Consider the following 27,927-nt stretch of genomic DNA (forward strand, 5'->3'; position numbering starts at 1 on the left):
CTTATGCAGTTATGAGACCATATATCCGTTCATTCATAAAGCGTGCATGACATGGACAAAAGTATTGGGACACCCACAGGAGCCTTTATGACATCACATTCTACATCCATAGGCATTAATATGACTTTTATGCACTAAGCACTCTGCGACCCAGCTCTGTAATTTCATATGGTTTACTTCGTGCATGGCCAAGTTGCTGTGGTTCCTAAACGCTTTCACTTTTGCAATACCACTCACAGCTGATGGTGAGAAAGGGAAGTGATTTGATTACGTGACTTATTGCAACGGTGACATCCTATTACAATACCCGCTGGAATTCAGTGAACTCTTTAGGGCAACCCATTCTTTCACAAATGTCTGTAAAGGCAGACTGCATGGCTAGGTACTTGATTTTATGCACCTGTGGCAATGGGTAAATTGCCACATTTAATGACTAAGAGGTGTGTCCCAGTACTTTCTGTCCACATAGTGCATGTTAGCATCCAGAGGCGAAGCACATGGATTCCTAGCTGGAGTATTTGCTGCTATACAAAGAGAAACGTCCTCCAGATTTCATGTATCCATTTATCTTTTACTGGCAGCCCTAGATAATAAAATACCACAAACCTTTTTACTTTTGGCAGAGACTACCTTAATTTGAAACAAGCACTTTTACACAACTCATTTCACATGCACCATCTCAAACGAATTCCCTCAAGCGCTGTGCCAAAATCTAGGGCTTTAAATTTGACCAATAATAGTCACAGCCTGGTGTCAGATTTAGTCATTTTATTTCACAATTTCAGGAACAAAACAAGCCAGACCATTTGACTCCCATAATTGTGTCAGATGAGGTTTGTGAAAGGCACTGTCCCAAATGTAAACTGTGAAGCCATTCAGTATAAATACACTGTCTTTATACCTGAAAAATGCTGATTCTGATTAAGTAACAGATTCATCATCATCATCCTGTGCACTTATACATGCTCCCATATAACAGTACAGTGGGATCAGCTTCAAAGGACGATTTAAGTGCTTTATGAAGACTGGGGAAGGATAAGAAACATGCTTGATTGGATTATAAAAAAGTAAGACATGATAAAGCAGAAGAGGCAGGATTGAGAAAGTAGTTGCTGTATTGGATCTTGCATGGCAGGTTGGTGATGGTCCTGAGTGGATGAGTCTGCAATGTAGTGGGGCTCAGGGGTAGAGATGTTTGTGGAACTCCAACAGCCTATGGTCACCTGCTGCTTCAGCCTCCACCATCAAGGTCTACAAACAGAAAACACAATTCAAGCTCAGGTTTGAATGCAGACTCTTCTATTTAACATCAGTGATCCATAGCAACACTATATCTACCAAATTTCCTCCAATACTGAAAAGTTTGCATACTATGAATCAAATGATTAAAGCTACTTGTGAAAATAAATGGAATTGAAGGTTTTAGTCACTGAGGGTAAATACTCAATACTACAATATTCATTGTCCTCATGTAATTAGGCAAATACATAACAATGTATCTTAAAATTGTTGAATTACTAAGCATTCATATTTATATTATATGTATATAATATAATTGTAAGGGTTAACAAAATGTATAAAAGTGGTTTATACTTTTTGTTCATATGTACACGTTCAACTCAATAACTCACCTACATTGTTTATATATGTTTAATAATAATTTTTTGATTAATAACCTCTACTCAGCTCAGATTAGCTACGTCATAATAAGTCTTTAAATGTAATGAGTACATCCAGAGTTCAGTGAATTTACATGAATAATACTCCTGCAATTGAAGAGGTCTTTCTCCTCAGAAAGGCACAATCTCAGATATCCTCAAATGTGAGACCAATGTAAGGAAACATGTGAGCGCGCTTACATCTATAAGCTGCAGGTCATCTTTGGCATGCAGGTGGCACAAGAGGTACCAGCGAGCCACTGATGTAACGGTTTTGGCCTCACCCGAGCAAGGGCCATAAACAATCTTCTCCAGCAGACGCCTCGTTTCCCTTGGGGAGAGAATGGACAGTCATATCATGATAAATAAAAGAGATGCTGAGGGGGAACCAATAACCAAGGCCAGTATTTATGGCACTTATATTTGGCAGCAGTGCTTCCACTGTCTAGCTAAAGTGTTGCTCTGGTCAAACAGCCAAAGAGGTAAACTGAGCTTATTCAGAAATGGCCTCCGAGCATCAAGGTGTATGATGATGCTGCTTTTGTGAGTTAGGAGAGATTCATCTGCTAAAAGGAATTATTTTATTTTTCAACCTAACCTTTATCTGCTGCATCTGTAGTGCACAGGTTACACTGACTGAATTTTAATGTGAATGCCTGCACTTTCAAAATAACATAAAACATAACTCAAAACACACTTGCAGTGGATTGAAAATATTGCAAGAATTTAATATTGAATGGATTTAACTACCATTTTACCCATTAATCTACATTCACACAATTAATGATGAAGTAAAAATTTCTATATATAGGAGACCATTTGTCTGCAATTACAGCAACAGGTTCTGGGTACAGGCCTGGATTTGGGCAGTTAGTAGCACTCATGAATTGCAGATCCTCTTAAGCCTGGTGAACATCTATGAGCTGCTACCGTCAGATTTCTCCAAGATAATCATTGAGTTTTAAGTCTGGGCTTTGGCTGGGCTACTAAAAGACATTTGAAGGCTTGCTCTGAAGCCTCAATGTTGTTTTGTTTGTATGCATTTATCCATCCCGCAATTGTTAACAGCCTCAATGTTACTGAGAATCACCCTATAGTATGATGCTGCCACCACCATGTTTCACCATAGGGATGATATTATCCAAGTGATGTGCAATGCCCGTTTATTGTCAGAAATATGATCTATGCTTTGCTACAGCCTGAGCCAACTAAACATGTAGATCTTCATGATCATATCATTCATGGTTTGGTATTGGTATTGACAATGCAGTGTAAATCTGGGCCCTTTTAGACCCAGACATGTGCCTCTTCCAACTGTGTCTAATCAATATAAATCACGGATGGGTTCTAGACACATCTCCGGATAATTCAAGCAAACAGGTTGCTGACTAAAGTCTGGTGTGCCACTGCAAAGGGTTTAAATATTCACTTAAGTGTAAATTGATGCTCAATCATGCTCTAATCTACAGCCTACCTGGCACCCATCTTGATGGAATACTGAAGCAGAGCCTGAAAGAGCAAGGCAGGGGGAGAGGGGCCCAGCTTCAGCACCTCAGTGCAAGCATCCCGCACAAGGTCCTTCCACTCATTTCCTCCCACACCAGCCTACAGACATACACAAACACACAAGACTAACTTAGTAAATACAGTTTGCACAACCTAATCTTAATCTTTTGTTGTTACTTTTAACTGCTGCAGTGCTGTGTTCCTTGGTGAGTTCTAAGAAGGTAATCCCTATTTATAATCCTGTTATGTATATAATATAGTCCCACAACTGGGGTTATTTCTACAGTCAAAGGTTTTGCCAAACAAGCTTTTCAAACTCTATTATGCTAATTTAACAATAGTAAACACTCAAATTAGCTTATGATCAAATTAATGATTAATTGATTTTGCATTCATCCCTACAACAACAACACGCCAAAAAAATTAACCCTGACTGTTTACAAAGCCCCCACATTAGTCATTTAACTGAACAAATCGAATAAAAGTAATAACCTGGTTTTGGGTTGAGTTTACAATCAAACATGGAAGTTGAATATGTAAAAGGTCCTGCACTTTTTTTTCCAATCAAGAGATTGCCTTGAAATAAGTGGCTATTCACAGGGCCTCATTTAATTTAAGAGGCTGGAGAGGCTGGAGTCAGCTGAAATTGAAAGAAACATTCAGCTGACAGAGGAGGGGATAATTACTACACTGTGAGTATGAAGAGGAGAGAGAAGGAGGGAGAGCAGCAAGGGGAAAAGAGGCCAAGTGTTGCTTTGTTGAGACTGGAGGGCATACTGTCTAAAATAATCTTGTGCCCTTCTAAGCCCTACACAGATGCTGAATTCACATATTTTTAGTGTTTGTAAAGAAAAACATTTAAGTCTCACAGTCAAACCTAAAAAACTGTTAAAGGGAAAACAGTACGAAAAGTAAAATACAAAAATACACAAAAAATATGGGAATGTTCTCAGAGTTCTCAGGTTAAACCAGTCAAATGCATTTTCCACCTTAAAACTAGCATTTCATTTTTTCTCAGACTTCATAATTTTATATCGATGTAATGTTTTTGTTTGTTTGCACAACTGTCATCAACCCATTAGGATGCCCTTCACAGTCAGCAAAAATCATGACCTTTAGCATAACCTACTGATCTATAGGTTAATAAACACAGACACAATATTGGCTACCTGACAACCTTCTGCATTAGTCAGCTAGTGGTGTGGGATGTGGGGTGGTATTTAAACCAGAAAATCTTGCTCCAGATACTAGAACTGCAGTACCACTGTACAATGTGAATATGTTTACAACACATTTGAACTATGGGTACATTTATGACATAGATCGACCTGATTAGGAATTTTGCCTGTATATTTTAGTTAATTTTGAGTTATAGATTAAATAAACCAAAGCAAAATCTAATAGCTGAAGCTCATGACAATGCACTGCTAATGATTGTTAATGGCAGTAATACTAATTACAAAAAACTACATTATATAGTCATTATATAACTAAATACATCATTACATTTTGTAAATAAATTGTAATTTTTTAAAATAAAATATTTAAAATAAATATTTACAAATATATAAATTATAACTATACTGTAAACTGTATAAAAAACATCAGAAACAATTTTATTATTAATTTGTTACACTAATAAAAGAGTTCTGCTCAGGACTACCTTTTTTTGTCCCCCCTGCTCAGAGTATCTCTCCTTAAATGTGAGTGAAAGGTCCTTTTTAACACCTCTGCTGATAGCACACTGCCGGCAGGACCCATTCCTCCATCCCTTCAGCCTGATGAGCGGGGAGACGCGAGTCCTCCTGTCAGCCTGAGCTGTTTACTTTTCCACTGCTTTACTGTCAGCAACACTAATGGGACTCCCCACTCTCCCCTCACTTTAGTGTCTAACTAAAGATACAACACAGTTTGTTTGCTCTCTCTCTGTGTGTGTGTGTGTGTGTGTGTATTTCTCACACATCCGTGTTTAAACTTCTCTACAGCTGTGTGCCAAGGAAACATGGCAAAAATAAAACATTCATAGCACAAATCCAAAGGTCAGTAGCGCTCCAAGTTCTCACCATGCATGGCCTCAGAGCAAGCAGGGCTAGCCGGAGAAGGCTGCCAATCTTTCCACTGTAGTGGCCTAGCTGAGAGGCCAGCTGAAGGCTCTGTCTGAGAGCCACAGAAGCCTGGGTCAGCAAACCCTGTGAGCGGTACACCTCTGCCAGCCACTGTGAGAGAGTGAGAGAGAGAGAGAGAGAGAGAGAGAGAGAATAAAATCTAATAAAATGTTTACCTAACATCACTCACAGATAAAGAAAAGTGGAAATTCAAAGGGAAAGAGAATTTTCTCCTTCCAGAGTTTTTCTGCACTGTTTTGGTTGGTGGGGCCGTTGGTAATATTGTCTTTTTTGAAGAGCAAGTTAAAGAGCTAGTGGATACACCGGTTTGCAGACAGACCACTTATGTAGCAAGTGTGTATTTACAAGTGTGAAGGGGATGGACTAGCAAAAGGAAGTATACAGACTGTACAGGTAATGTCTCTGTAGTGATTCTTGGGAGATAAATTCTCACTCTGTTTGATTTACAGTCATGTGAACCTTTGTCTTTTTAAACATATTTAAACATGACTGTAAGGATTTCCCCCTTGCAGACGTCCCATGACAATCAAACCTGTTTGATCTCTTTCTGATGGTAGATGCTGTACTTTGACATTAACTGTGGTAAGAGCTACTTGCAGGTCCTGTGATTACATTTTAGGAATCTTGAAAATTTCTTTTACACATCTTGAGGTCTGTTCTTGGGCTAAACTTGCTAGAACAGCCGGACCTGGCCATGTTGAAAGTTTTTCTCCACTTGAAAATTATTTTGGGGACAGTGAGACAGCTGATTTATAAGTCTTTTGAGAACCATTTAATCCCATTTCCAGACTCATCTGCATCTTCTTTTTGAAGGTCTCAGAGAGGATCAATGAATCTGGACATTGTAACCTCACTCACTTCAATGAAGAGCAAAACAAAACACCCAGGACTTTTTTCCATCACTCATGGATTCATAGTTGTAACTGTTATTGACAACAGTTAACATGCAGACCATGACAAATAAAATCACAATCATCTGAGTATTAGATAAAATAAGTACATGTCTGCTTTCTCAAAGTGTGACCAACATTAAATATCTAGAACAAGATTAGCCACGGTCACTTTCCAGTCAGTCAGTACAATGCACTACTCACATGCCAGGCAGACACCGAGGTGGGGTTGGCCATGACTGCTGCACTGAGCTGCTCCAGTACTGCATTTGGTATACATTTACCAGCATTAGACAGTAGGAGGCGCTCACACTGAACCTGTCTCAGTAACAGGATTACTGCAGGATGCTCAGGAGACACACTCAAAACCTGTGACACACACACATACACACACACGTAACCATGAATAGGTGCGCCATAAATGTTAACAGACACAGAACACAAATTCACAGATTTCTGAGCCAAACTAATAATCAAGTCAGGGCAGAAGGGAAAACACTCAAAACATCAGAAAAAGGACATTTTGGAGACCAACAATGAGGGGAAAAGTGAAAGATGTGTGGAATTATGTGTGATGTATGATATTATGGCTCTGACACTCATTGCTGCTGCTAAAGTTAAAGCCATAAATAATGTGGGCAATCTGCCTCTGCCTGCACCTGCGGCCCACACAGACAGCATAGACAGGTGATGAGAGATGGGCTGACTGGTGAGACAGCAAAGGAAGAGACACACACACACACACACACACACACACACACACACACACACACACACACACAACCTGTGAGCAGAGGGTTTCAGCTTCATCATACAGGCAGCTCTGTCTAAGCCCAGTCACAGTCTGCTGCAGGATCCAGCCCTCCAAAGCTTGAGCTAAAAGCCTGTCTTCTTGCTGCAAGCCTTTTACTGCATGGGAACAAACGTGCACGCACAAACACATTTGCATTTTATTACATGATAATATACAAATTATATTTTTTCTCAATTTTTTACTTTTTCATCTTCCATCTTTAGAGCTGTAGTGTTAATAACTAGACTACTGTTTTTAATTCCAATAATAAGTTGGCTGCCAATTTATCGGGCACCCAATTGTAACATTCAAATGACTATTACGCTCTCCTAAATAACATACTTGACCTGTACAAGAAATACACACATAATGATGACTGACCTTTCTCGGATACCATCGTCATGAGAACCTTCTCCAGACCCTCTTTACGAGGGGTGGAGCCTGAGAGAGCACATGCTGTGTTCTCAGTGTGACAAGCAGCCATAAGCCCCGCCCACACCGCAGGATCATCTGCAGAGAAAGAAAAAGAGAAAACAAACAATTATATTTTTGGAAAGTGCACACAATATTGCACTATATGTCCAAATGTTTGTGGACACGCCTTATAATGAATGCATTCAGCTACTTTATGTGGCCCCCACGGCTGACACAGATGTGCTAATGTGCGAATAGGACTCTCTGGAGCAGATAAACATGAAACGATATGCACCCATGCCTAGTGCCAGGCATGGGCTTGAGGGATATAAAGCCTCGCAGCCTTTGGGATGAGTTGGGGAGTTGGGGATAAGGGGGGTTAAGGTCCCTAATGCTGTAATGATGGTTTTGGAGCATTGCTGTGAGGATTTGATTGCATTCAGAAACAAGTAGAAAGGATTTCCTTGGTACTTTGTGACCCATGACCAAATCACATTTTAGCCAGCTGCCCAAAGTCGTTTAGTAGGTCATACTCAAACACTGAACCACAGAACCAGTGACCATGACTGCTGAAACTCACCTTTAAGTGCATTGACTTACAGGTGCTTTCAGTGCTCCTGAGGGAACTGCTACAGAGAATTCTTCGACAATCTCACCTCTGAAAATTTTGAAGATTACTCCTGATGACATGAATATGTCAAGGCTCACTCAGCCAGATTAAAGGAGTGAATGAACTGAAACTAGACTAATAAATACTATGTTAATGGATTTATAAATGCCTCATCAGTGGTGTAAATGAAAACAGTCCTGCAGACAAGACCATTTCTATACATAATGTGTGTTCCTTTCCCAAATGTAATACGACTTACAGCTAGACCTCAATGAATCCTAAACTTACCAGGACAGAGCAGCACAGCTCTCTGGATGGTCTTCAGAGCATTTCTCCTCTTGTGTTCCCATGAGTGTCTGCCCGAGGCCAACTGATTCACTCCACTGTACAGCAGTGCCCTCTGTAGAGTACGAGTAGGATATGTAAATGAGTCATGAGACATTGAGGCTTCCAGTTTGATGGCTTCATCTACATCTTTAGAGGCAATAACATATACCTACCTTTCCTAGGGTCATGCTCGCATGGCATGCCACGCTGCCCGCCATAGCTCCTCCCTGGTAGAGACACAAGAGATTTCATGAATATACAAACATAGTCAAGTCCCCCCCCCCAGTTCAAAAATGACTCTAGACTGCTTACATCAGCTTTACCAGGACAGTACTGTGGCACCAATCTGGACAGCAGAGCCCAAAGGGATGGATTTCCTGGACTCCTGTTTTAAGAAAAGGTCAAGCAGAAATGGCAAAAGATTTACATGTAATAATTATAAAACCAGGAACTTAATATAGAAGAATCATAACACAAGAGCTCAGCTGTCAGCTAAGGTGTCCGTTTTCACCTCTTGTTCCTTTAATCAACAAATATAAATTAACGGATGAAGGGTTGTAATGAACCAGACTGATCAGACACTTGCAATGCTTCTCAAGTGGTGTAGTCGTTTTTTAACACTTCAACCCACCAAAATCGCTCAACTTTATTTTTGGTTTGTCCTTAGACTTTACATTTTACCTTTACCTTGCCCAAGAAACCCATCTAGCCTGAGAGTATAGCTATATAGATGCATCCCCATATCAAGCATTACACACAGACTTTAAAAACTGATTTCAAATCAGCATAAAAGGGCATTTCTTGCACCATGTACCTGAACACAGCCCTGGAAGCCTCTCTCTGAACAGCACTATAGTTGCCCTGTAGGGCCAGTAAGGTGCAGGTGAGCAGGCAGCGCTCCTCCACAGCACCCTCTTGAGCTCCCTCAAGCTTCAACAGCTCAGAGAGGGCAGCGCTGGCCAGTGTGACATCTCCATGTACTAGGCCCAGAGCACAGAGACACTCCAGACTCTCTGTAACTGGTTCCTTCAGCAAAGAGCTGTGCACACACACATACACAATTATTATTATACATACTTATTATTACTTACTTATTATATATTATATACTTACATACTTATTATTAAGTCAACATTGTGTATGTATAGAAGTCTGGTTGCAAGCAAGTTTGCTCACCACTTGAAGAGCAGAGTTTTGGCAGTGTCCATGTTTCCCAATTTGTGCTGAAGTAAAGCTAGAGCAGTCAGTATATATGCCTTCTCCTTCTCAGTGGAGGCCACCTCAAGAGCTTTTTCATAGGCTGGGATACAAAAGGGGGGGGGGTCACAATGTGTAAAAGGATTGCTCATACACAGCATAGACAGATCTACAAAAAAGTTACACTCACCATTAATGCTTTCTTGCAAACGTCCTGCCCTAAAGCAGGCCAGAGCCAGTCCTGTGAGATCATGCAGCTCCTCTAGGGGTGTGGAGGAGTACTGGCGAACTGCCTCCTCCCACCGCCCTGTGTCACTATAATCAAAATGCCATTTAACATTAGTGTTCATGTCAATTCTGTATGTATTAACTACAAGTGACAATAAGATAATAAGTCTTTTGGGATTACCAAAGTGCGCGTGCATAGCCTCTAACAGCAAAGCTGAGCTCCTCTATGTGGGGGCTGTTCTCAAGCAACTCCACTGCTCTGAGGAGAGAGTATGGGAACTCAGATTTGCAGTATTTTACAAAGTAATAATACCAGTACAAACAGCACATCTGTTGATTTCCTCTACTTCAATAAAATATAACATATCTAAAGTGTCATTACTTATTGCTTATAAACGTCAAATTTGTAAAGACGTCATCCTCTGTAGAGGATCTGAACATATTTCCTACATAGAAATCGACAACAACCATAACACGACCATGTGTGGCCAAACTTCTAAAAGAGAAAAGACTGTATATGCAAAGACTGGAAAGCAGACATTAATTATGCATAAATACTTCATATATCAGGATTATTGTCCCTTTATCTACCTCTTATAAGCCTCAGTGGCCTGCCTCTTCAGCTGTAAGTGTTCATTCAGAAAGCCCAGCATTACAAAGGCATCAGTGTCAGTCTGGATCCTCTCTGCAAATTTACACAACAACCAGTTAGATCAAACATGGTTTCCCCAACACTGAATGATCATTGACAAAGGCAAATTAGATTTTAAATAGAGGCTTAATTCTTAGACCAGCAAGCAACATTTTGAACAGACGCCACCATTCCATTCCAGTGAGCGTGTGCGGTTGACATACCTGTGTACTTGCTTAGAGACACCTGGGCTGCTGAGACAGCGTTCATCTGGACTATGTTGTAGCGATAAAGCTCAGAGTCTCGGTTAGTCTTGTCCAAAAGAGTGGAGCAGACCCAGTATGCATAACCCTTCACCCCTTCAGTCTAAAAACCACAAATACCACACATAACAAACAGGCGTTACTACATGAATATTCAGAGAGGAGAGGTCTATACAACAATGAGTGATCACATGTTACTCTTACATGAGTGCTTAGCTCAGTGGTGTGTCTGAAGAGGTCCATAGTGTCATAGCTGCCTACAGTCTCAGCAATAAGAGCCTGTGGAAGAGGAAATCATTTAAGCTTAGTCTCGCTTTCAGTGAGTAAAAAGGAAACCGTTATGAATGTCTTTTTTTTATTAAATGTTTGTTATACCTGTCCAATCCAACAGTTGACATACAATGGCTCCAGAGACTGGGCAATCTTGAAAGCTTCGTGGGCAAGCTAATGGATTAATTCAACACAAATGAAAGCAAGTGTATAAGGAAAGTATCAGGCTAGACTACACAGTACTATATATAGTATATGCATGTACATAAAATGTACCTCAATGTTGCCCTTCTTCAGATATAAGGTTCCAAGGTTTGTCCATGCTACAACATTCTATAAAAAACATGGATTTGTCAGTATAACATTAATGACTAAATTAATAGGGCCTTTTATTGCATGTCTGGCACTTACATTTGATTCAGCTTTGACTGATTTTATAAAACTATGCTGCGCAAGGCCAAAGTTTTCAATTCCTGTAAACATAAGACATTTGTGTGTGTTATTGTCATTACACCCTGATAGACTAATAACATCACCCCATCTTTGGCAAATGATCAATTCATCAAAATCATAATGGACCAACTAATCAATTATGGAAACAATTGTTAGTTGCAGCCCTACCTTGAACAAAACTTTTCAGATATTATCAGACTGTTTTGCTTACCTTTAGCCATGGCCACCACTCCCAGTGCATTCCAGTAAGTGTGATTCCCACTTTCCATCATGACTGCCTTCTTAACACACTAAATAAAGATCAAACAAAATAATACTGCTCTCAGCCCAGTTCAGCAGTTTCCATTTCTTCCCAATTTTACAATCTCTGGCATCTGTACTTGAGTAAAAGGGTATACCTGCAGAGCTTTTTCTAGCAGTGGTCGGACATCCTGCTCTGTGAGCTGAGAATGGAGCAGCCTGGACTGGTGGTAATAGTTGAGGCCCAGATCACACCACAGGCTTGGGGCATCCGCCATCAGTTTCAGAGCATGACCATAACATCTGGAACACAGAGGTTGCAGAATGTTTCTGATACACTAGAAAGAAAGGCACAAATGCCATCACAAGATTCACGGCAAAGGAAATGTTAAATCAATTCCTAAATCAGTTCCTTTGCTACTAAAACCAATCAGTCATTTTAACATTTCCATTATCAAACCTCTCTTCATCCATTAAAGCCCATGGGAACACATTTTGATACATTGACATTTTGTGTAATAATAATTGTGTATAATACTAAACTTGAAGTGTACTAAAAGTGAAGGTATAGGACTGCTCATTCCACATTGAGAGGACACCAAAACTAGTGAACAAAGCAGACATTTATCAGACTTTGGGAAGATATTCATAAGACATACTTTGTACATTTACTGTGGGGGCCCTGAGGAGCCAGATTAACTTAATTAGAAAGAAAACTTAGATTTAGGTTCTCAGAGGCTTTAAGATTGCACACCCCCCTTTTTTCCTGTTATCCCTGTTAGCAGAATATACATACACACACACACACACACACACTTTAATGATTGACTGCCTTGTATTGTTTTATATTTAAAAAGCAGAGCTGAGCTGAAACACTCCTTGCAACATCAGTGTGAAGAAGCAGAGCTAGCCTGCTGTAAGCAGAATAGGTGAATATATGTAAATCCATTCACATATTTGTGACAAAAAAACAAAAACAAAAAAATAATCTGCAGCTGTTTGGCAGCTTAGTGGGTTGCATAAATTATAGTGTGGACAGCACCTTTCAAAACTTCAAATAAATAAAAAAATGTTTACATACTACAACTATTTTAATCATTTTAATTTATATGCACGGTGTGTGAGGGCGTTGTAAGGAGACCCACCTCTCCCCGAGACTGAGCAGCTGTTTTTGGTTCTGCTTGTGGTTTTGGTCTTGAGGTTCTACCCCACACAGAGACCCAGGCACCAATGCACTGACTCGGTTAGGAGACACGGTGCTACAGCTGGTGCAGGCATCACCCAGCAACTTCCACAGGCAGGACAGGTCTGAACGCTTCTGGACTGCCCTGCACACACAAGAGTCACACATATATTCCTCATTAGAAAATATGCAAATATGAGCTTACTGAATGACAAAGTATGTGCAGTCTAAAAATAAACAAAGAAATATAATACCTGAACAAATACTTGATGGCTTCCTGAATCAGGTCTACTGCTTTGCCATCCAGGTAGTCCCCCATTGCAGTCTTAGCCAGGGCCAAAAGACATTCCCCAAGACCTAATAAAAAGATAAGATGAAGAGTAATCTTAATTTAGCAACTATCCAGCAACTATCTAGCCACTGTTGTATATTACTAATAATACATCAAGTTTAGTGAATTTGATAAAGCAAGCACAGACAGACAGATGCACGCAGGCACGCATGCACACACACACACACACACACACACACACACACACACACACACACACACACACACACACAGACTGACTAAAAAGCTTTGTAAAAACAAAAACTCACCTTTTAATGCTGGCACATATTCTTCCCTCTCGATAATCTGCATGTACTCTCCTGCAGCCTCTTTAAACCTGCCCAGTATTTGCTTGATTGCAGCCATCTGATAGAGGCTGTAGATGGAGCTGGGCTGGAGAAGGTGGGCCTTGGCAAAGGCTTTGAGAGCAGCTGTAAAACTGTTGCGATTCAGATAGGCCTCGCCTAAGCACTCCCAACAAATCCAGTCCTGGGGATCAGCCCGCAATGCTGCCTGCAGACTGTAGGGGGAGGCATACAGAATTAATCCAGCATGTATATTTTATGTTCAATACGATACCTAACTAAGATGATGGACTCATACTCTGCAATAGCTTGCTGGTGCTGGCCCACTTTAAGGTGGTACAGGCCTCTCCTCATCCAGGCCCACTTGGCTGAACCAGGAGTTGCTCTCTCAGTCACTGACTGCAGAACTGCCAAAGCAGAGTCCTAAAGAGAGAGAACACAAAAACTGGCAACCAAGCACTGAGATGTATAGGAAGACCTCCTCTATGCAAGCTGGTATGTAGGACCCACCATGTCTCCCTGCTCCATGCTGAGGTCCACAGTGGCAGCTCCAGCCTCAGCATCAGCTGAGTTCAGCTCGAAAGCTCTCTTATAGCAGCCTCTGGCTCGGCCCAAGTCTTTGGCCACCTCCCTGTAGTAGTGACCCAGATAGCAGAAAACCGAGCCCAGATGGGGATCCAGTTTCGCAGCCTGGTGAGATGGTAAATGTTGAGAAAATCTACTAAAAAGCCTAGTAAGCGTATTTACAGCTGATGACATAACAGTAGCACCACACCTTCAGTAGATGAGTATGAGCTTTGCTCCTATCTTTTCGTGTCTCCTCCCCCATGTTCCAGTATAGTCGCCCAAGAAGAAAATACAGCTCCCCGCTATCTGGCCTCTGCGACAGAGCCTCTACAAAGCTGGAAGTCAGAGGAGACTGTGTGTATATAGGTGGCTGCAGCCATGTATGAATGAAAGAGTAGGACAGTAACAACATGATACACACCTCTTTTCTGCTTGTTGATACTCATCTTTAGCTGTATGAGTCAGTCCCTTTAGGGTTAACCCCTCTACAGAGTCGGGATGTGAGCTCAGCAACTCAGAAGAAACCTTTAAATGACAAAAATTAATTTAGACAATCCATATTTAATTAAATGAAGCAATGCGTTCCAAGACACACACAAAAATCACAGTATGTCAGCTTAACAGGCGGTACCTGAAATGCTTCTTCCAGCTGTCCCTTCTGCAAGTATGCCCTCCCTTTCAACACTAACAGTGCAGGATCATTGATTGAATCGGTCATCTGAAAGAGAGCCATTTCAGGTTGCAAGGCAAACAGCTGAACCTCTATTAATTGCAAAGGAACACAGTGAACCCCAAGAAAAGCACCCTGTTGAGTGGAATAATACCTGAAAGAGCATCTCCAGAGCTTCATCTGTACTCTGCTCTGTCCCAACTCTCACAAGAGCCTCCAGCCGCACTCTCAGCAGCTTCTGGGTCCAATCCTCAGCATACCCTGCAGACACGGTGAGCCCTACAATACAGACAAGCGCGCTATGATGCTTCAACTTCTTTAACTGACCGAGTGGGACTGGTGAGGGAGGCCACCAAGAGACCTTTGACCAAAAGACTCTACTCCAAAGGTGTTAAAATTGATACTACCACCTCCATGGTGTAGTTGTGTGGAGTGTTATTTTGTTTTCATGGCGTATTTGTAGCCAAGAATACTGATTAACCAGTGACTACACCTCCCAGACAGCTGCTGGACCCGCTGAGAGGTCCTGTTCATCATTACATGTATAAAATACTGAAATACTGTGTGAATGTATGTTTAGAAGTTTAGGGTGTAGCTCACACACACAAACACAATTTCATCAACATGGACAAGTCTGACAGTGACATAAGAACTGTACCTTGTTTGGAGGACATGGCACTGTCAGAGTATTTGTGCATTTTCAACTCAGCCTGAGCAAGGTTGTACCAGCCAATGATGCTGGAGCACATTCGTCTTAGTCCTGGAGACAAAGGCAGCAGAGCTGTTACAAAAGGCTACTGTAGTGCTCTTCCCCGAATACCCACTGCCCCCCATGAGACAATAAACAGTAGCTACTATAGGTTACAGAGTTTAGTATGTGTACTTTGAATACTCTTTATAATTCTGGTGATACTTTTGAACACTAAAAGGACTGACCAAGACCAAAACTTCTGGCAGCATCTTCATATTTCTTATCCTGAAGAGCCTTGACACCCAGGCCAAAGTGGGCCAGTGAACTCACTGGGTCCATCTCCAGCAGACGAGTGTAGCAGCTGACAGCATCTTCACTGCAATCATCTACCACCAATCAAACACAACAAACACAACCTCAATTACCAGATATCAATATCAATACCAATAAACAGCAATCAACACAAACCCAACATTTCTTATCCGTCTTAGTTTTGAAATTAATCTCTGCTTCTTTTAATAGACAAAACACACTTGATAACCTTTAGCCCTGTATAGTCAGGGTAAATGTCAACTTTTTGTCCCTTACCTGACAGTAGATAATGTTGTGAAAGAACTTCTAGAGGATATGTGTCTTTTGGGTAGAGGGACAGCATAGTCTCACAAACCTCTTTCAGCTTCAAAACTTCATGAGGAAGCTGGTGGACATGCAAAACAGGTCACATACACTCAGTAATTAGCATTCCTCACACATGTCACTCCAGATGAGATAAGAGATGATAACACTTACTTTTGAGAGATATTTAATGTAATCTTCTGAGATTTGCTTATGGTCCTCACTAGGTATGTTTTCTGTTAGTTGAAGAGCTTTTTCAAAAGCAGAGAGGAGCTGAAAAGGGAACATACAGTTTTAGTCTCTTACAAAAACCCTTGAGAGTCAACTGTCTCTACTGTTGGATGATAACCGCCACACCTCATCCCCAACTCATCCCAATTGTTTTAGATGCTGCATACTTTATGTGAACACAGTTCCACTCCACAGCTTAATGCTGGGGGGCTTTGTATCCCTCTAGCCCATGCCTGGTATTAGGCATGGTGCCAATAGGTTGATGTTCCTCTTTTCCAGAGAGTCCTACTCTATTGGCAATACTTCTCTACAGGAACTAGATACTCAGTGTGTGTGCATTTGCACATCTGTGTCAGGATTGGGTGCAATTTAAAGTAGCTGAGTGCATTCATTAGAAGGGGTATGCACAAACATTTGGAAATATAGTGTATATCAATGGGTTTTTAAACAAAAAGACTAAAGCAATATGGAAAAACAAAATCACTCACATGTTGCTGAGTCTCGTTGTCCTGCTCTTCCACAGTGTGCTGGAGCAGCTTGATCATTTCTCTCCATAATTCAAGCAGCTCAAAGTTCTCCACACCTTCTTCTGCCTCCCTCACCTGGATGAGCCGCAGCCACACTCTTGCCACCTGCACATGACAATACAGCTGAGATCAAATAATAAGAGACCAAGAACTAAACACTATGCAGCTTTTAACTATTATCTGTGTGGAAATCCCAATCACTATCTTGAGTCTCATTTCCTTACCTTTAAATAGTTCTTTTCTGCCTGATAGACATCCACCAACTTCTTGCTCACTTCAAAGCATTTGACTTTGTCTAAACTGGACACACAAAACCATGCAAGATTCATAATAAAAAAAAAAGCAAAAGCAAGTAACAGTAGTGTAGCTTAAGATTCAGATATACTCACGTTTCATATAATGTTATGAGTTTTTGATAGATTTTGGGCAGTTCAGCTTTGAAGTCTTCTTGGTTGCTTTTTTCATACAGATTTGCAAGGCCCTGTAAAAGACATCCATCATAACATGATCACATGTTTTCTGCACAGCAAAATAAATGTGTTAACCTAACCAAGGAATATGCAATGAATGCTCTATGCCACTGGAACATCCACCACAGATTAAACCACCACACTAGACCAAGAACATCATGTCCACAGCCCATCTACACACATGTTCAATAAAGTCAGACTATTATAACCATGTGCATGCCACACAGTGATTAAAGCAGAAACCTTTAAAATCTCTGTTAAATTTTGTGCTGTGATGCAAAAACCTTTTATCTCCAAGGCCAATGGCAGATTTTAGTCCAAGTCTTTCTGGAGCATTTTTATTGGTCCATTCATCATTAAATCTTTGACCCGATGTACAGAACAACTGTCAGGTTCAAATTTTGTCAAAATGTGACACACTGCAAAAATGGAGATGAGGGTTTTGCATGCCAGCGACAATATGGCAGATGAATAGTACCGATACTCCATCGTTTTCTTCAGCATGTCAGATGAAATCCTGTACCAACCTGCCACGCAAGTAGCTGCTCAGGCTCCAGTTCTGCAGCCTTCTTGTAGGCAGTCTGGGCCTGGTCTGGCTGCTCCAGCTCATTAGCTGCAACTCCAATGAAAACCCAGGCATTGTAGTTATTCTTCTCTATCTTAAGAACAGCCTGGGTGGGAGTTGGAAGACAAGGTTAATTTCGTGAGCTAGCCACACTATCATGACCAGACAATATTGGGACACACAGGTGCTGTCAGGTCTGATGAAATTCTCACCTTACAGTGTTTCAATGCTTCTTTAAACTCCTTGTTTTTGATTGCTTCTCTAGCACTTTTTAAAGCTGACTTTACTTCTTTATTCGACATTGTCTGTGAGAAATAAACAAGGTAAACAGTCAAAGTCAAGTAGCTGTTGCACCTTAATAATGTTAGTCTGCTAACTTCATACACTGTATGCTAGCAATCGGCCAGCTAAGTAGCCAAACAGCTAGAAAATAAAATAACACACACACCTCAATAAGGTAGCGGAGTTTGTGCGATGCCAAAAACCATAGAAGTATATAAAAAATAATAATATTTCACCAACGGAGAGCTAAACTACAAATGTAGCGCTAGCACATAGCCCGATTCATCCTGTGCACAACATAACACTGCGCATGCGCAGAACGACAACTTTGCTCGCTCAAAGTGACGCTTGTACAACCAAACAACACTTTAATTATTTTATTTTTTTAAATAAAAGATATGAAACAGTTATTAGTGGAACTAATTACTAATAATAATACTATATAATCAAGGCATCAAGAGTAAATAAAAAATAAATCCAACGCAAGATAATATATATAAACATAAATGTACAGTAAGTAAAATTGCATTATATGTATTATCAGATTTAATATGAGATATTAAGTGTGAGTAAAAGGTATATCTGGAAGAGATATGTTGAAATATTAAACAGTACCCTTTCGCTGATTTCTGACGGCATACACAGGACTTTTATTTTGAGCTTCAGGACTGTTGCAGTCTCAAAGAAACTTGACTGGAAGGCGGTTCTAAAATGTGTTTAGCCAATGGAAGACGAGCAAGATTAGCAACGAGCCAATCAGAGCACGAATGCGTCACGGCCTGGGTTTGTGTGCGGCACTGTGGTCCCCATGTGAGTTTGCAGTGCTTTGCTGTGGCTGCTTGTGACTGAAGGAATAAATCTATAGATCCATGTTTTCTTTCTTCGTTGACTTGAAATCGTTTACATTTTAAGATGAAGAGGAAACATTTGACATCAACTGAAGACCTGGAAAATGAGGTTTGAGCTTTTTTTAATACAAATTGTGCAGCTGATTTACTGTGGCTAGGGCAGCTAGCTAGCTAGCTAAGATTGCTCTGCATATGTCTGTTCTCTTCATTCATTATGTAACTTTTTGCCTCCATGTAATCATAATAAATATGGCTTTCATAAAATATCAATTTGTTTAATATATTATGATTTTGAGATTTTTTTAACTTGGACGAAAGACACAAACGCGTATACATACTGTTTACTTTTCCTGTTTATAATTGTATAATTTTTAAATGTACCACATTGATTATATACTACTTTCTCACAGGTGGATATATCAGATTCTGCTCAGTGTAAAGAAGATATGGAAAGTTCAGTGGAAGCCTCCAAGAAAAGGATCCAGGCTCCAATCTCTGAGGATAATGTCCTTCGTCCACTTAAACTGTCCAAAGGAGATCTGTACAAAGCTCCTACGGTTGAGGAGCTCAATCAGCTAAAAGAAGCAGAGAGTCTTTTTCACTGTAGCTTGTTAAAAATGCAGGTCAGTCGAACTTTAAGGTTGTTGTCCATTCTGGACATCTCATACTGTACCTTTGGGATCAAGTAAATCGCCACATGAATGGGTCACATCTACATCCTCATACTGACTCAACTGAGAGTTGTGTGGCCTGTTTTTTTTCTGGTTGGTCTGCAGATGGAGGAGCTGCTGAAGGAGGTGGCACTGAGTGAGCGCAGAAAGAAGCTGGTGGACTCCTTCGTACAGGAGATCACAGATCTCCTGCAGTCTGTTCCTGAATCTCCAGTAGTGGAGGTTAGTGTCCATCCTGGAGAGACTTCATGTAAGAAATTCACTTGGAACTACAAAAAGCATGTTATGAAATTCCTTGTACTTTTTCTGATGTTTTTCTAGTTGACTGACCTGTCTTGGTTAGAAGACTCTGGGATTGATGTCCCGTTTATCCTGGTTCCAGAGGCTGTTAAAGGCAAATTCCACATGGAGCCCCCTGCCTCTGTTGACCTGATCGGGAGTTATCCACTGGGCGCCTGCATCAAACCTAGAGTTACTGTCGACCTGGCTGTCACAATTCCTGCTGTACGTGCCAGGGGCTGGTTTTCTATACTGAAAATTGGTTTCTAATCTGAGCGTGTAATTGTATCTATGTTGTACAGCTGTTGGATATATAATCTGCTTTCTTTATCTCTGTAGAGTATCTTGCACCCAATGGATGGCATAAACCAGAGATACTCAAGAAAGAGGGCTCTCTATCTGGCTGGTCTGGCACAGCACCTCGCTTCATCACCAGCAGTGGGCCCTTTGCACTATTCCTGCCTTCATGGGAACCGGCTCCGCCCACTCCTTCTAGTGACACCTGCAGGTACAGTGTTTTTCTTTATATATTTTGTTTGTATTCATATATTTAACACCTGATATTTGCCATGAAATAACTCGGAACATAAGATTGTTAGAGGTAGGTGTTACATTAAGGTTAGCACTGAACTCTAAAAAGGGTAATTCTCCAGGAGTGGTGCTCTAGGCCATCTGGGACCATTATTTTACGATTGTATGCACCTTTGTCACTTGCAGGTAAGGACAGCAGCAGCATCACGTTGCGAATTCATGCCCTCCCCCCTCCTGACTTCCTCAAGCCAAGCCGCTTCCATCCTCAGAAGAACAACATCCGGACGGAGTGGTTCACTGGCCGAAGCTCTGAACCAGGTAAAAGTGGTTTTTAGGGATGTTCCATTCTTGACACCTTTTCTCCCTGTTTGAAGTCACTAAAACAGCCTGATTATTGTTTTTTATATATATAGAAAGCAATGAGCCTTCAACTCCACATTATAACAGCACAGTACTGGGGGATCATCTTCCACGGTCACATCTGCAGTTCCTCAGTGCACATAGCACACAGTGTCCTGCATTTAGAGACGCTGTGGCACTCCTCAAAGTGTGGCTGAGGCAGAGGGAGTTAGATCAGGTAAGCAAAGTCCGCCCAGTGTTCTCTATGGCATAGTATGAGTATCTTTAAATCTTTTGTTCCGTCAAAGCCAATTTTGTATGTTTCCATAGGGGACCGGGTGCTTTGGAGGATTCTTAGCTGCCATGCTGCTGGCTTATCTTCTTTCCACGCACAAAGTGGGGAAAACCATGAATGCATACCAGCTGCTCAGAAATGCACTGCACTTCTTAGGTAGGAAAATACTTGCTGTGTACTTATACTGTACAGGAGTCAGGAAAATAGTTTGTAAGGACTTATCTCAGACATTTTAAGTGAGCTTTCAAACCATATGGAGTGAAAGCATTTGAATGGAAGGGAACTTCAAACTGCATAGGTATCTGTTCAGAAATTGAAATCTATTCTTGTTGCATAATGTACAGAAAATTTGCCTTTTTATGCCTTTTTCCCATAGCTTCCACAGACCTGACTGAGAGTGGGGTTACCCTGGCGAAAAACCCAGATTCAAAAGCGGTGAGCAATTATTTCATGATATTGATTGTACATACTGATATTGGAATCACATTGATTGCAGACAGCTGATTATGGGCTTTTTCCCTTTTTTTATTTTTATTTGACTGATATTTCAAACCTGTATTTGATTATATGATTATATATTTGATTATATTTTACTGCATTTGTAACCCCATAGAATGAAATGGTATATTTCTCCATAATGCTAGTGCAGGTAGACCTAGTTCCAATTTCTACATTATATATGTTTATATATCGACATCAGCACATGTGTAAATGAAAAAATATTGAATAACAGCGTCTGCTCTCTCTTTCCTTATTAGCCATCACTGTCTGAGTTTCACAGTGCTTTTCAAGTGGTCTTCGTGGACCCCTCTGGTCATCTCAATATGTGTGCAGACATGACAACTTGCACCTACAAACAGGTTAGCATTTCTTGTTTGGGCTCATAAGCTCTGACTGGTGGGTCTATGTACATACTGAGCCTGAAAGCTTCAGGATGTAATTATTGCAAAAGTCCCTTTAGGGTGAAAACCAATATGTTGGTTTTCCCTGAAGTGCTTTCTTCCGCTTGAGTGTATTTATTTGACTATGTACTTTTACTCTGCCGCAATGTGAAGATGGAAAGCTGAGTTGTTAATGACCAAACATTGTTAATGCGAAACCATTCTGATTGGTCAACAGATCCAGCATGAAGCATCACTCTCTCTACAGTTCTGGGATGATCCCACCCTAGACAGTTTCCAAGCCCTGCTTATGACCCCCAAACCTATGATCAGGACCTATGACCATGTCTATCAGTGAGTGTTTCACCATACTGTACATAGTATGCACTATATGATCGTAGTTATTTTATTTTGGTAGCAGAGCTGTGCAATCATGTATCAATGAAGCCACACTAAAGTGTGCACATAGTACATATGAGTCACACAATATATAATACTATGTACTTTTTTTATATATATAATAGTTTATATCTACAGAAGATACTTGTATTATATAACTTCATGTTGTTTATATAGTCATATTGTTTAATCTAAAGTCTGTCTCTCACTTTCTCAGACTGAGTGACTTGGTGAAAATGCAAGCCTCCTGTAAGAAGCTCAGTCTCCTCGGAAGTCTAATGGACCACAGCGGAAACTACATTCTGGCAGTCCTCCCTTTCATCTTGTCCCTCCTGCAACAAGGACTTGGCCAGCGGATCCGTCTTCTGACTCATTCATGTCTTTCAGACCCTGAGGTCAATGCATGATCCCTAATATGGTCCTTGTTTGACCGATTTCAATAATATATGTCAGTATTTGTATGTTGAATTTTGTGTGATTTATTCCATATATGCCATTATATCATCTTCATATGTAGCTCCTCTTGCAAATTTCTCATGTATGTTCTTCACAGTGAAATAACATTTCTCTCTGTGAATTGGTTTGAATAGTGGTCAGTGTACAGTGAGCCCCCTAAGCACAAGGACCAGCCACCACTGTCAATTGGCCTGCTACTGAACCCTGAGCACTGCTTTTCTGTGCTGGAACGAGGACCTCCAGCGGACAGCCCTGAGGTAAAATTGTGGTTTTAATACTATATTAATAAGCATACTTCTACAAGAAGAGGTCGGTGTAGGGTGTTGTCTTTTACAGGCAAGAACTTTCACCTTTATTTGCAAACGGACGAGGCCTGTAAGAGTCCTTGGGCAAGACTCCTAACACTACGTTCGCCTACCTGTGTAACATGAGTGTAATCAATCATAAATCAATCAATCATAAACTTTACTGATGACCTCTGGCAACATTATAGATGTATTTTAAAAAGGTTATGTTGAGACATAAGAAAGTTCAAATGTTTGTGGACACTCCTTCTAATGAATGCATTTGGCAGTTGGATGTATTGCCAATAGAATAGAGCCTATTGACACCTTGCCTAATGTTAGGAGTGGGCAAGATGAGTATAAAGCCCCGCAGCATTGAGCAGTGGAACTGTGTATGGTGCTCCGTCCAGGGATGGGATGAGTTATGGACAACATCCTAAAGGCACTAATCCAGCAATGCTCCAATATCAAGTAGAAAGTCGTCCCTTAACAGTAGAGACAGTTACTCCAACAATAGCAGGATGTCCCAACAAATGTCCCAATACATTTGTCCATATAGTGTATAAAGACCCTGTGCAAAGGTTAAAATACAAGCTGTTCCGTAGGCAGCTAAGTTCCGGCAGCTGTGGGGCTCCCGTTCAGAGCTACGACGTTTTCAAGACGGGGCGATCACTGAAGCAGTGCTGTGGTCTGGCTCCACCGCTTATCAGAAGAGATACATACTGGTGAAGATCATCAACCACCTTCTGGAACTGTAAGCCAGCTTTACAATAAGAAAATCAAAAGTAGTTACAACATACATTATAACTAATTATGGTCTCTCTCTGTCTCTCATTTTAGTCATGCAGACATTCCCTACACATGTGTCAGCTTTATGGGAGGACGGGTAGATGAAACGATCAAGTTGGGACATGAAGTATGTATTAACCGTGCGGGTGTTATGTATGCTTGCACTTTTAAAATATCTAAATTACCTTCAGGTGCTGAATTACATCTTCAGTTCTAACTGTGCTGTGTTGATCAGATAATCAGCACTGGAGAAGAGGAGAGCCTGAAGGTGGTCCAGTCTTTTGATGACCTGAGCAGAAAGCTGTGGCAGCTGGAAGGTTTACCTCTCTCCATCACCTCAGTGCAGGGTGCCCACCCAGCTCTCAGATACACCCAGGTCAGCTTGATCGTAATCTGTTGTTGTCAGCATCCAGACATTTTTCTTATAGTTGTTTATTGTAAAATTGGTAATTTCCTTTTTAGGTGTTTCCCCCAGAACCTGTAAAGCTGAACAGGTCCTTTTTTAAGAAGGAAAAGACTGTGAATGCTTTGCTTCCAAAAGAGGGGAAGCCTTGTCCTCACCTTATAACACCTATTAAAGGTAATACAGTATATTAATCCAGAATATTATCCAAATATTCAATAATGTATATATCTTTATTGAATATTTGAAGGATAGCTCATTGTTTGCCACAGTAAAATCCACAGAAATTACTATTTTAATATGTATATATACTTTGTGTAGCTTGGTGTATTGATTTTAAAATGGATTCATGTTATTTTTATTTTAGATTCACTATTTTAACCTACTACTGTTATTTTATTTTCTATTCTGCCTTCAGTTATTTGTCACATGGAAGGGAGTGGAAAGTGGCCTAATAACCGATTGGCAATCCGCCATATTAAAACCGCATTTCACCTCCGCCTCGGAGAGCTGCTCAAACAGCAGCATGACTACATGTTCCGGCCCACACCTTCACATCTGGATGTGTGGAAGGTAGTGTTTAGTGTTGGATGGATGCAAAATAACTTTAGTTTAGTTTTAGTTATTCTGGAAAAAGTCTGCTAGTTAATTAAAAATGATCTTATGTCTGAATTAAATGGATGTATGCTGAAGTACTTTTTGTGTTTTTTGATATTAGGATGGACTGGTGTTCCGGATTCAGGTAGCATACCACAGAGAGCCGCAGGTGCTGAGAGAAAGAGTGACCCCAGAAGGAATGCTGATTCTGAGGGACAACCCGGAGGCACAGGCACTGGAACTTGAGACCCAGCACAAACCCTTCCTCACCAGCACCTTACATGGGTACATACATTTGTACACACTTACAGTCCCCATATTTACAGTTGGCATGTCTGGCAGGGTTAAGACGCAATAAACGTGGTTGGTGTGGCGCAACACATCATCTCTAATGCTTGATTGATTGCAGTCAACATGTGTTAATCCTTCCATGTTTTTGTTACTTGTTTCTTATTATTTATTATAAAATTGTTACTTTATTATGTATTATTTTCTTGTTGGTATATTTAAAATGTTCAAATTGCGCATATATATATATATATATATATATATATATATATATATATATAAATATATAAATAAATTAGGGGGGGTGGAAATGGTTAAAATGGCTCTTCCTTAGGGTCTTTGTCTCTCAGTCTCCAGCAGCAGCATCCATGCTTTGGTGCAGTGTGTCGCCTGGCTAAACGATGGCTTGGTGCACAGCTCTTTAGTGGGGATATAGGAGATGATGCAGCTGATCTGCTGGTGGCCTTCCTTTTCCTCCAGCCTGCTCCCTTCACTCCACCCAGGTAATATATTCCCTGTCTTGTTTTTCAGCCAGCAGTTGTTGTGGCTGAAATTAAGGTGCATACATTGTTTATAGGTCTGTTAAATATATCAATACTCGTCTTGTCCTCAGTTCTCCCCAGGTTGGTCTACTTCGCTTTTTCCACCTGCTTTCCTCCTTTGACTGGAAAAACAGCCCTCTGGTGGTCAACCTCAATGGCAAACTCACAGGTCAGCAATCTTCCAAATTCTCTCTGCGTATGTACTGTTTTATGTGTTTCTAAAACGGTCGTCTTGCCTGTTGTAGCTGCTGATTATACCGAAATCAAGAACCACTTCATAGCATCAAGGCAATCACTTCCTGTAATGTTCGTCGCCACTCCCAATGACCAGAAGGCCTCAGTTTGGACCAAGGAGGGACCCTCGGTACCGGTACGTGATAAACCTATTTACCCAGTTATGAGGTAGAGAGCTGATGATGTGGGGGTTTGAATTTGTTGCTGCTTCTTCCTTACAGGTGCTTCAGCGTATTGTGACAGTTGCAGCAGAGAGCTTGCATGTCCTGGAGGCCCAGCTCGCTGACCCCAGACAGAAACAAGATGTTCGGGTCTGTGCTTTTGTGACTGCTGATGTTTTATCTGATTGCTGAAGATTAGCAGTTAGTATTCATACTAGGAGTGTAAAATGCATGTAATTAGATGGATTAATATTGAAGATATGCACTTATGTTTTTGGACAAAAAACAAAATAGCTAATTTTAAAACCTGCAGTGTAAATGTTTCAATTCAGATGATTTTATTTCAGAAAATAATGCGAGTAATTGGTCATTTGGGGATTTATTATGTTTTCTAAATTTTTTATTATTATTTTTTTAGGTGGTATTCCGCCCCCCTTTGGATGCCTACGATGTTCTCATCCACCTTAAATCTAGTGAGGTTCCTCTTGCAGCCAGAGCTGTGGACCCTTGCCATACTTTCATCCACCGGGGTACCATGAATGGAGAAGGAAGCAGCTCTTTTGGGACTTTCCCTGTCGTGGACTTTGATCCTGTGAGACTATATTTGTCGGAGCTCCAGGTAGGTTTTTCTGATACCAACTTACATGTTGATTCTGTTGAAAAGGACTATTGTCATGATGAACTGACTTACCTTACTTTTTTGTTTATACGTATAAACAGTGTTTCAATTCAAGTTTTTAACCTTTATTTTGGAGGCTGTTGTAATGTCACAATCATGAGCACATTTGCATATGACCTATTCCTTGTATGTTAACCCACCTATAAACAACAGGTGTTGAAGTGTCATTTCACATTTCAGCCCAGTGTGAAAAGCAAGCCAGAAACAAGGGACAAAGGGTTCAAATTAATGAACCCTTTATGCCCTGCATGTTAACCCACACTACTTTTTTCATAACTACATTACGGTTGTAATTAACATCAGTTTTATAGGCCATAAAATAGTCCCCTGTGGGACTTCACAACACATGCTAAACCACAGTTACCAAAACATTCACAATAGTTTCTCCATTAGGATTAATAACTATGCAAATAATGCATTAGACATTCACAATATGTAACTTATAAATCATAAAATGCAAGTGCATTTATATATGCCCTTTAACCTTTAATCAGCCAGGTTTACTGGATATTTAGTGTCCGGTGCCTGAACATTTGATTCTTGTTGCTGATAAATTGTGAAACTGCTCAGATGACCACAATGTTTACCAATATTTGTTCAGGATGCTTTTGGAGATGTAGCTCTATTTTTCCACGACCCATATGGAGGAACTGTCATTGCAGTGCTGTGGAAGCCTAAAGCTTTTCAGCCACAGCCCTTCAAGGTTTGTCATAAATACTGTTCATTCTTATTGGCCTAACTACAAAAACATGATGTGTCCTGGTTAAAGTTAAAGGAAAGAATTCAGAGGTCATTCCTGTTAACCTTGCTGTATCTATTGTCTTCATTTAGACTTCATTGATGAGCGCCAGGAAAGTGGAGGTGGCCAAAGATGTGGTCACTACTGTTCCAAATGTAGAGGCCATTGTGGAAGACTTCCACATCATGGGGGAGGGACTTGTCAAAAATGTAGAGCTAAGGACTGAAAAATGGGTTGTCTGAATACAGCTGGAAGATACTGTGTGCCAATGATGTTTTTTATTTGTTTTCAAAGTGTACTTCATTTTATGTATATTTCAAAAAGCTTTTTTGAACAAAAGGCAAAAACATGAGCCTAGAATATGTGAAATGTTTCTATGGGGAAAGAATGGTCAATTAATAATAATAATAATAATAATAAGATAATCATGTTGCTTCTTTTGTCATTCCTGATTTAATTTATTTTTATT

At 40.5% G+C, this 27,927-nt stretch overlaps 2 protein-coding genes across 2 annotated transcripts; one reads left to right on the forward strand and one right to left on the reverse strand.

Moving 5' to 3' along the window:
* Positions 1-753: 753 nt before the first annotated feature.
* On the reverse strand, positions 754-18,340 carry skic3 (SKI3 subunit of superkiller complex). Its single transcript, XM_072664982.1, has 41 exons — positions 18,210-18,340; positions 17,974-18,066; positions 17,724-17,867; positions 17,116-17,207; positions 16,951-17,026; positions 16,688-16,831; positions 16,143-16,241; positions 15,942-16,050; positions 15,599-15,739; positions 15,321-15,422; positions 14,817-14,941; positions 14,624-14,710; positions 14,414-14,517; positions 14,201-14,327; positions 13,936-14,115; positions 13,724-13,848; positions 13,390-13,640; positions 13,044-13,146; positions 12,752-12,934; positions 11,765-11,909; positions 11,578-11,656; positions 11,325-11,386; positions 11,190-11,246; positions 11,019-11,087; positions 10,848-10,922; positions 10,605-10,746; positions 10,341-10,434; positions 9,931-10,008; positions 9,712-9,836; positions 9,501-9,624; positions 9,139-9,363; positions 8,637-8,709; positions 8,498-8,551; positions 8,286-8,397; positions 7,355-7,483; positions 6,965-7,089; positions 6,385-6,549; positions 5,228-5,380; positions 3,133-3,263; positions 1,860-1,989; positions 754-1,251 (listed from the first exon to the last, which is right to left on the reverse strand). Exons 2-41 carry the CDS (start codon positions 18,061-18,063, stop codon positions 1,180-1,182), a joined length of 4,701 nt encoding a protein of 1,566 aa, XP_072521083.1. The 5' UTR covers positions 18,064-18,066; positions 18,210-18,340; the 3' UTR covers positions 754-1,179.
* A 512-nt stretch (positions 18,341-18,852) lies between these two features.
* nol6 (nucleolar protein 6 (RNA-associated)) lies at positions 18,853-27,884 on the forward strand. The gene is made up of 26 exons (XM_072664609.1): positions 18,853-19,000; positions 19,302-19,514; positions 19,668-19,784; positions 19,884-20,066; positions 20,181-20,349; positions 20,559-20,690; positions 20,786-20,949; positions 21,042-21,162; positions 21,383-21,441; positions 21,765-21,866; positions 22,126-22,241; positions 22,504-22,681; positions 22,877-22,999; positions 23,632-23,780; positions 23,867-23,942; positions 24,051-24,191; positions 24,278-24,395; positions 24,637-24,791; positions 24,937-25,100; positions 25,454-25,606; positions 25,717-25,814; positions 25,891-26,015; positions 26,101-26,190; positions 26,459-26,659; positions 27,321-27,422; positions 27,551-27,884. The coding sequence occupies exons 1-26, from the start codon at positions 18,956-18,958 to the stop codon at positions 27,698-27,700; spliced, it is 3,444 nt and encodes a 1,147-aa protein (XP_072520710.1). The 5' UTR covers positions 18,853-18,955; the 3' UTR covers positions 27,701-27,884.
* The last annotated feature ends 43 nt before the right edge of the window (positions 27,885-27,927 follow it).

The sequence above is a fragment of the Salminus brasiliensis genome, chromosome 20 (genome assembly GCF_030463535.1).
Source record: "Salminus brasiliensis chromosome 20, fSalBra1.hap2, whole genome shotgun sequence".
Taxonomy (NCBI): Eukaryota; Metazoa; Chordata; class Actinopteri; order Characiformes; family Bryconidae; genus Salminus; species Salminus brasiliensis.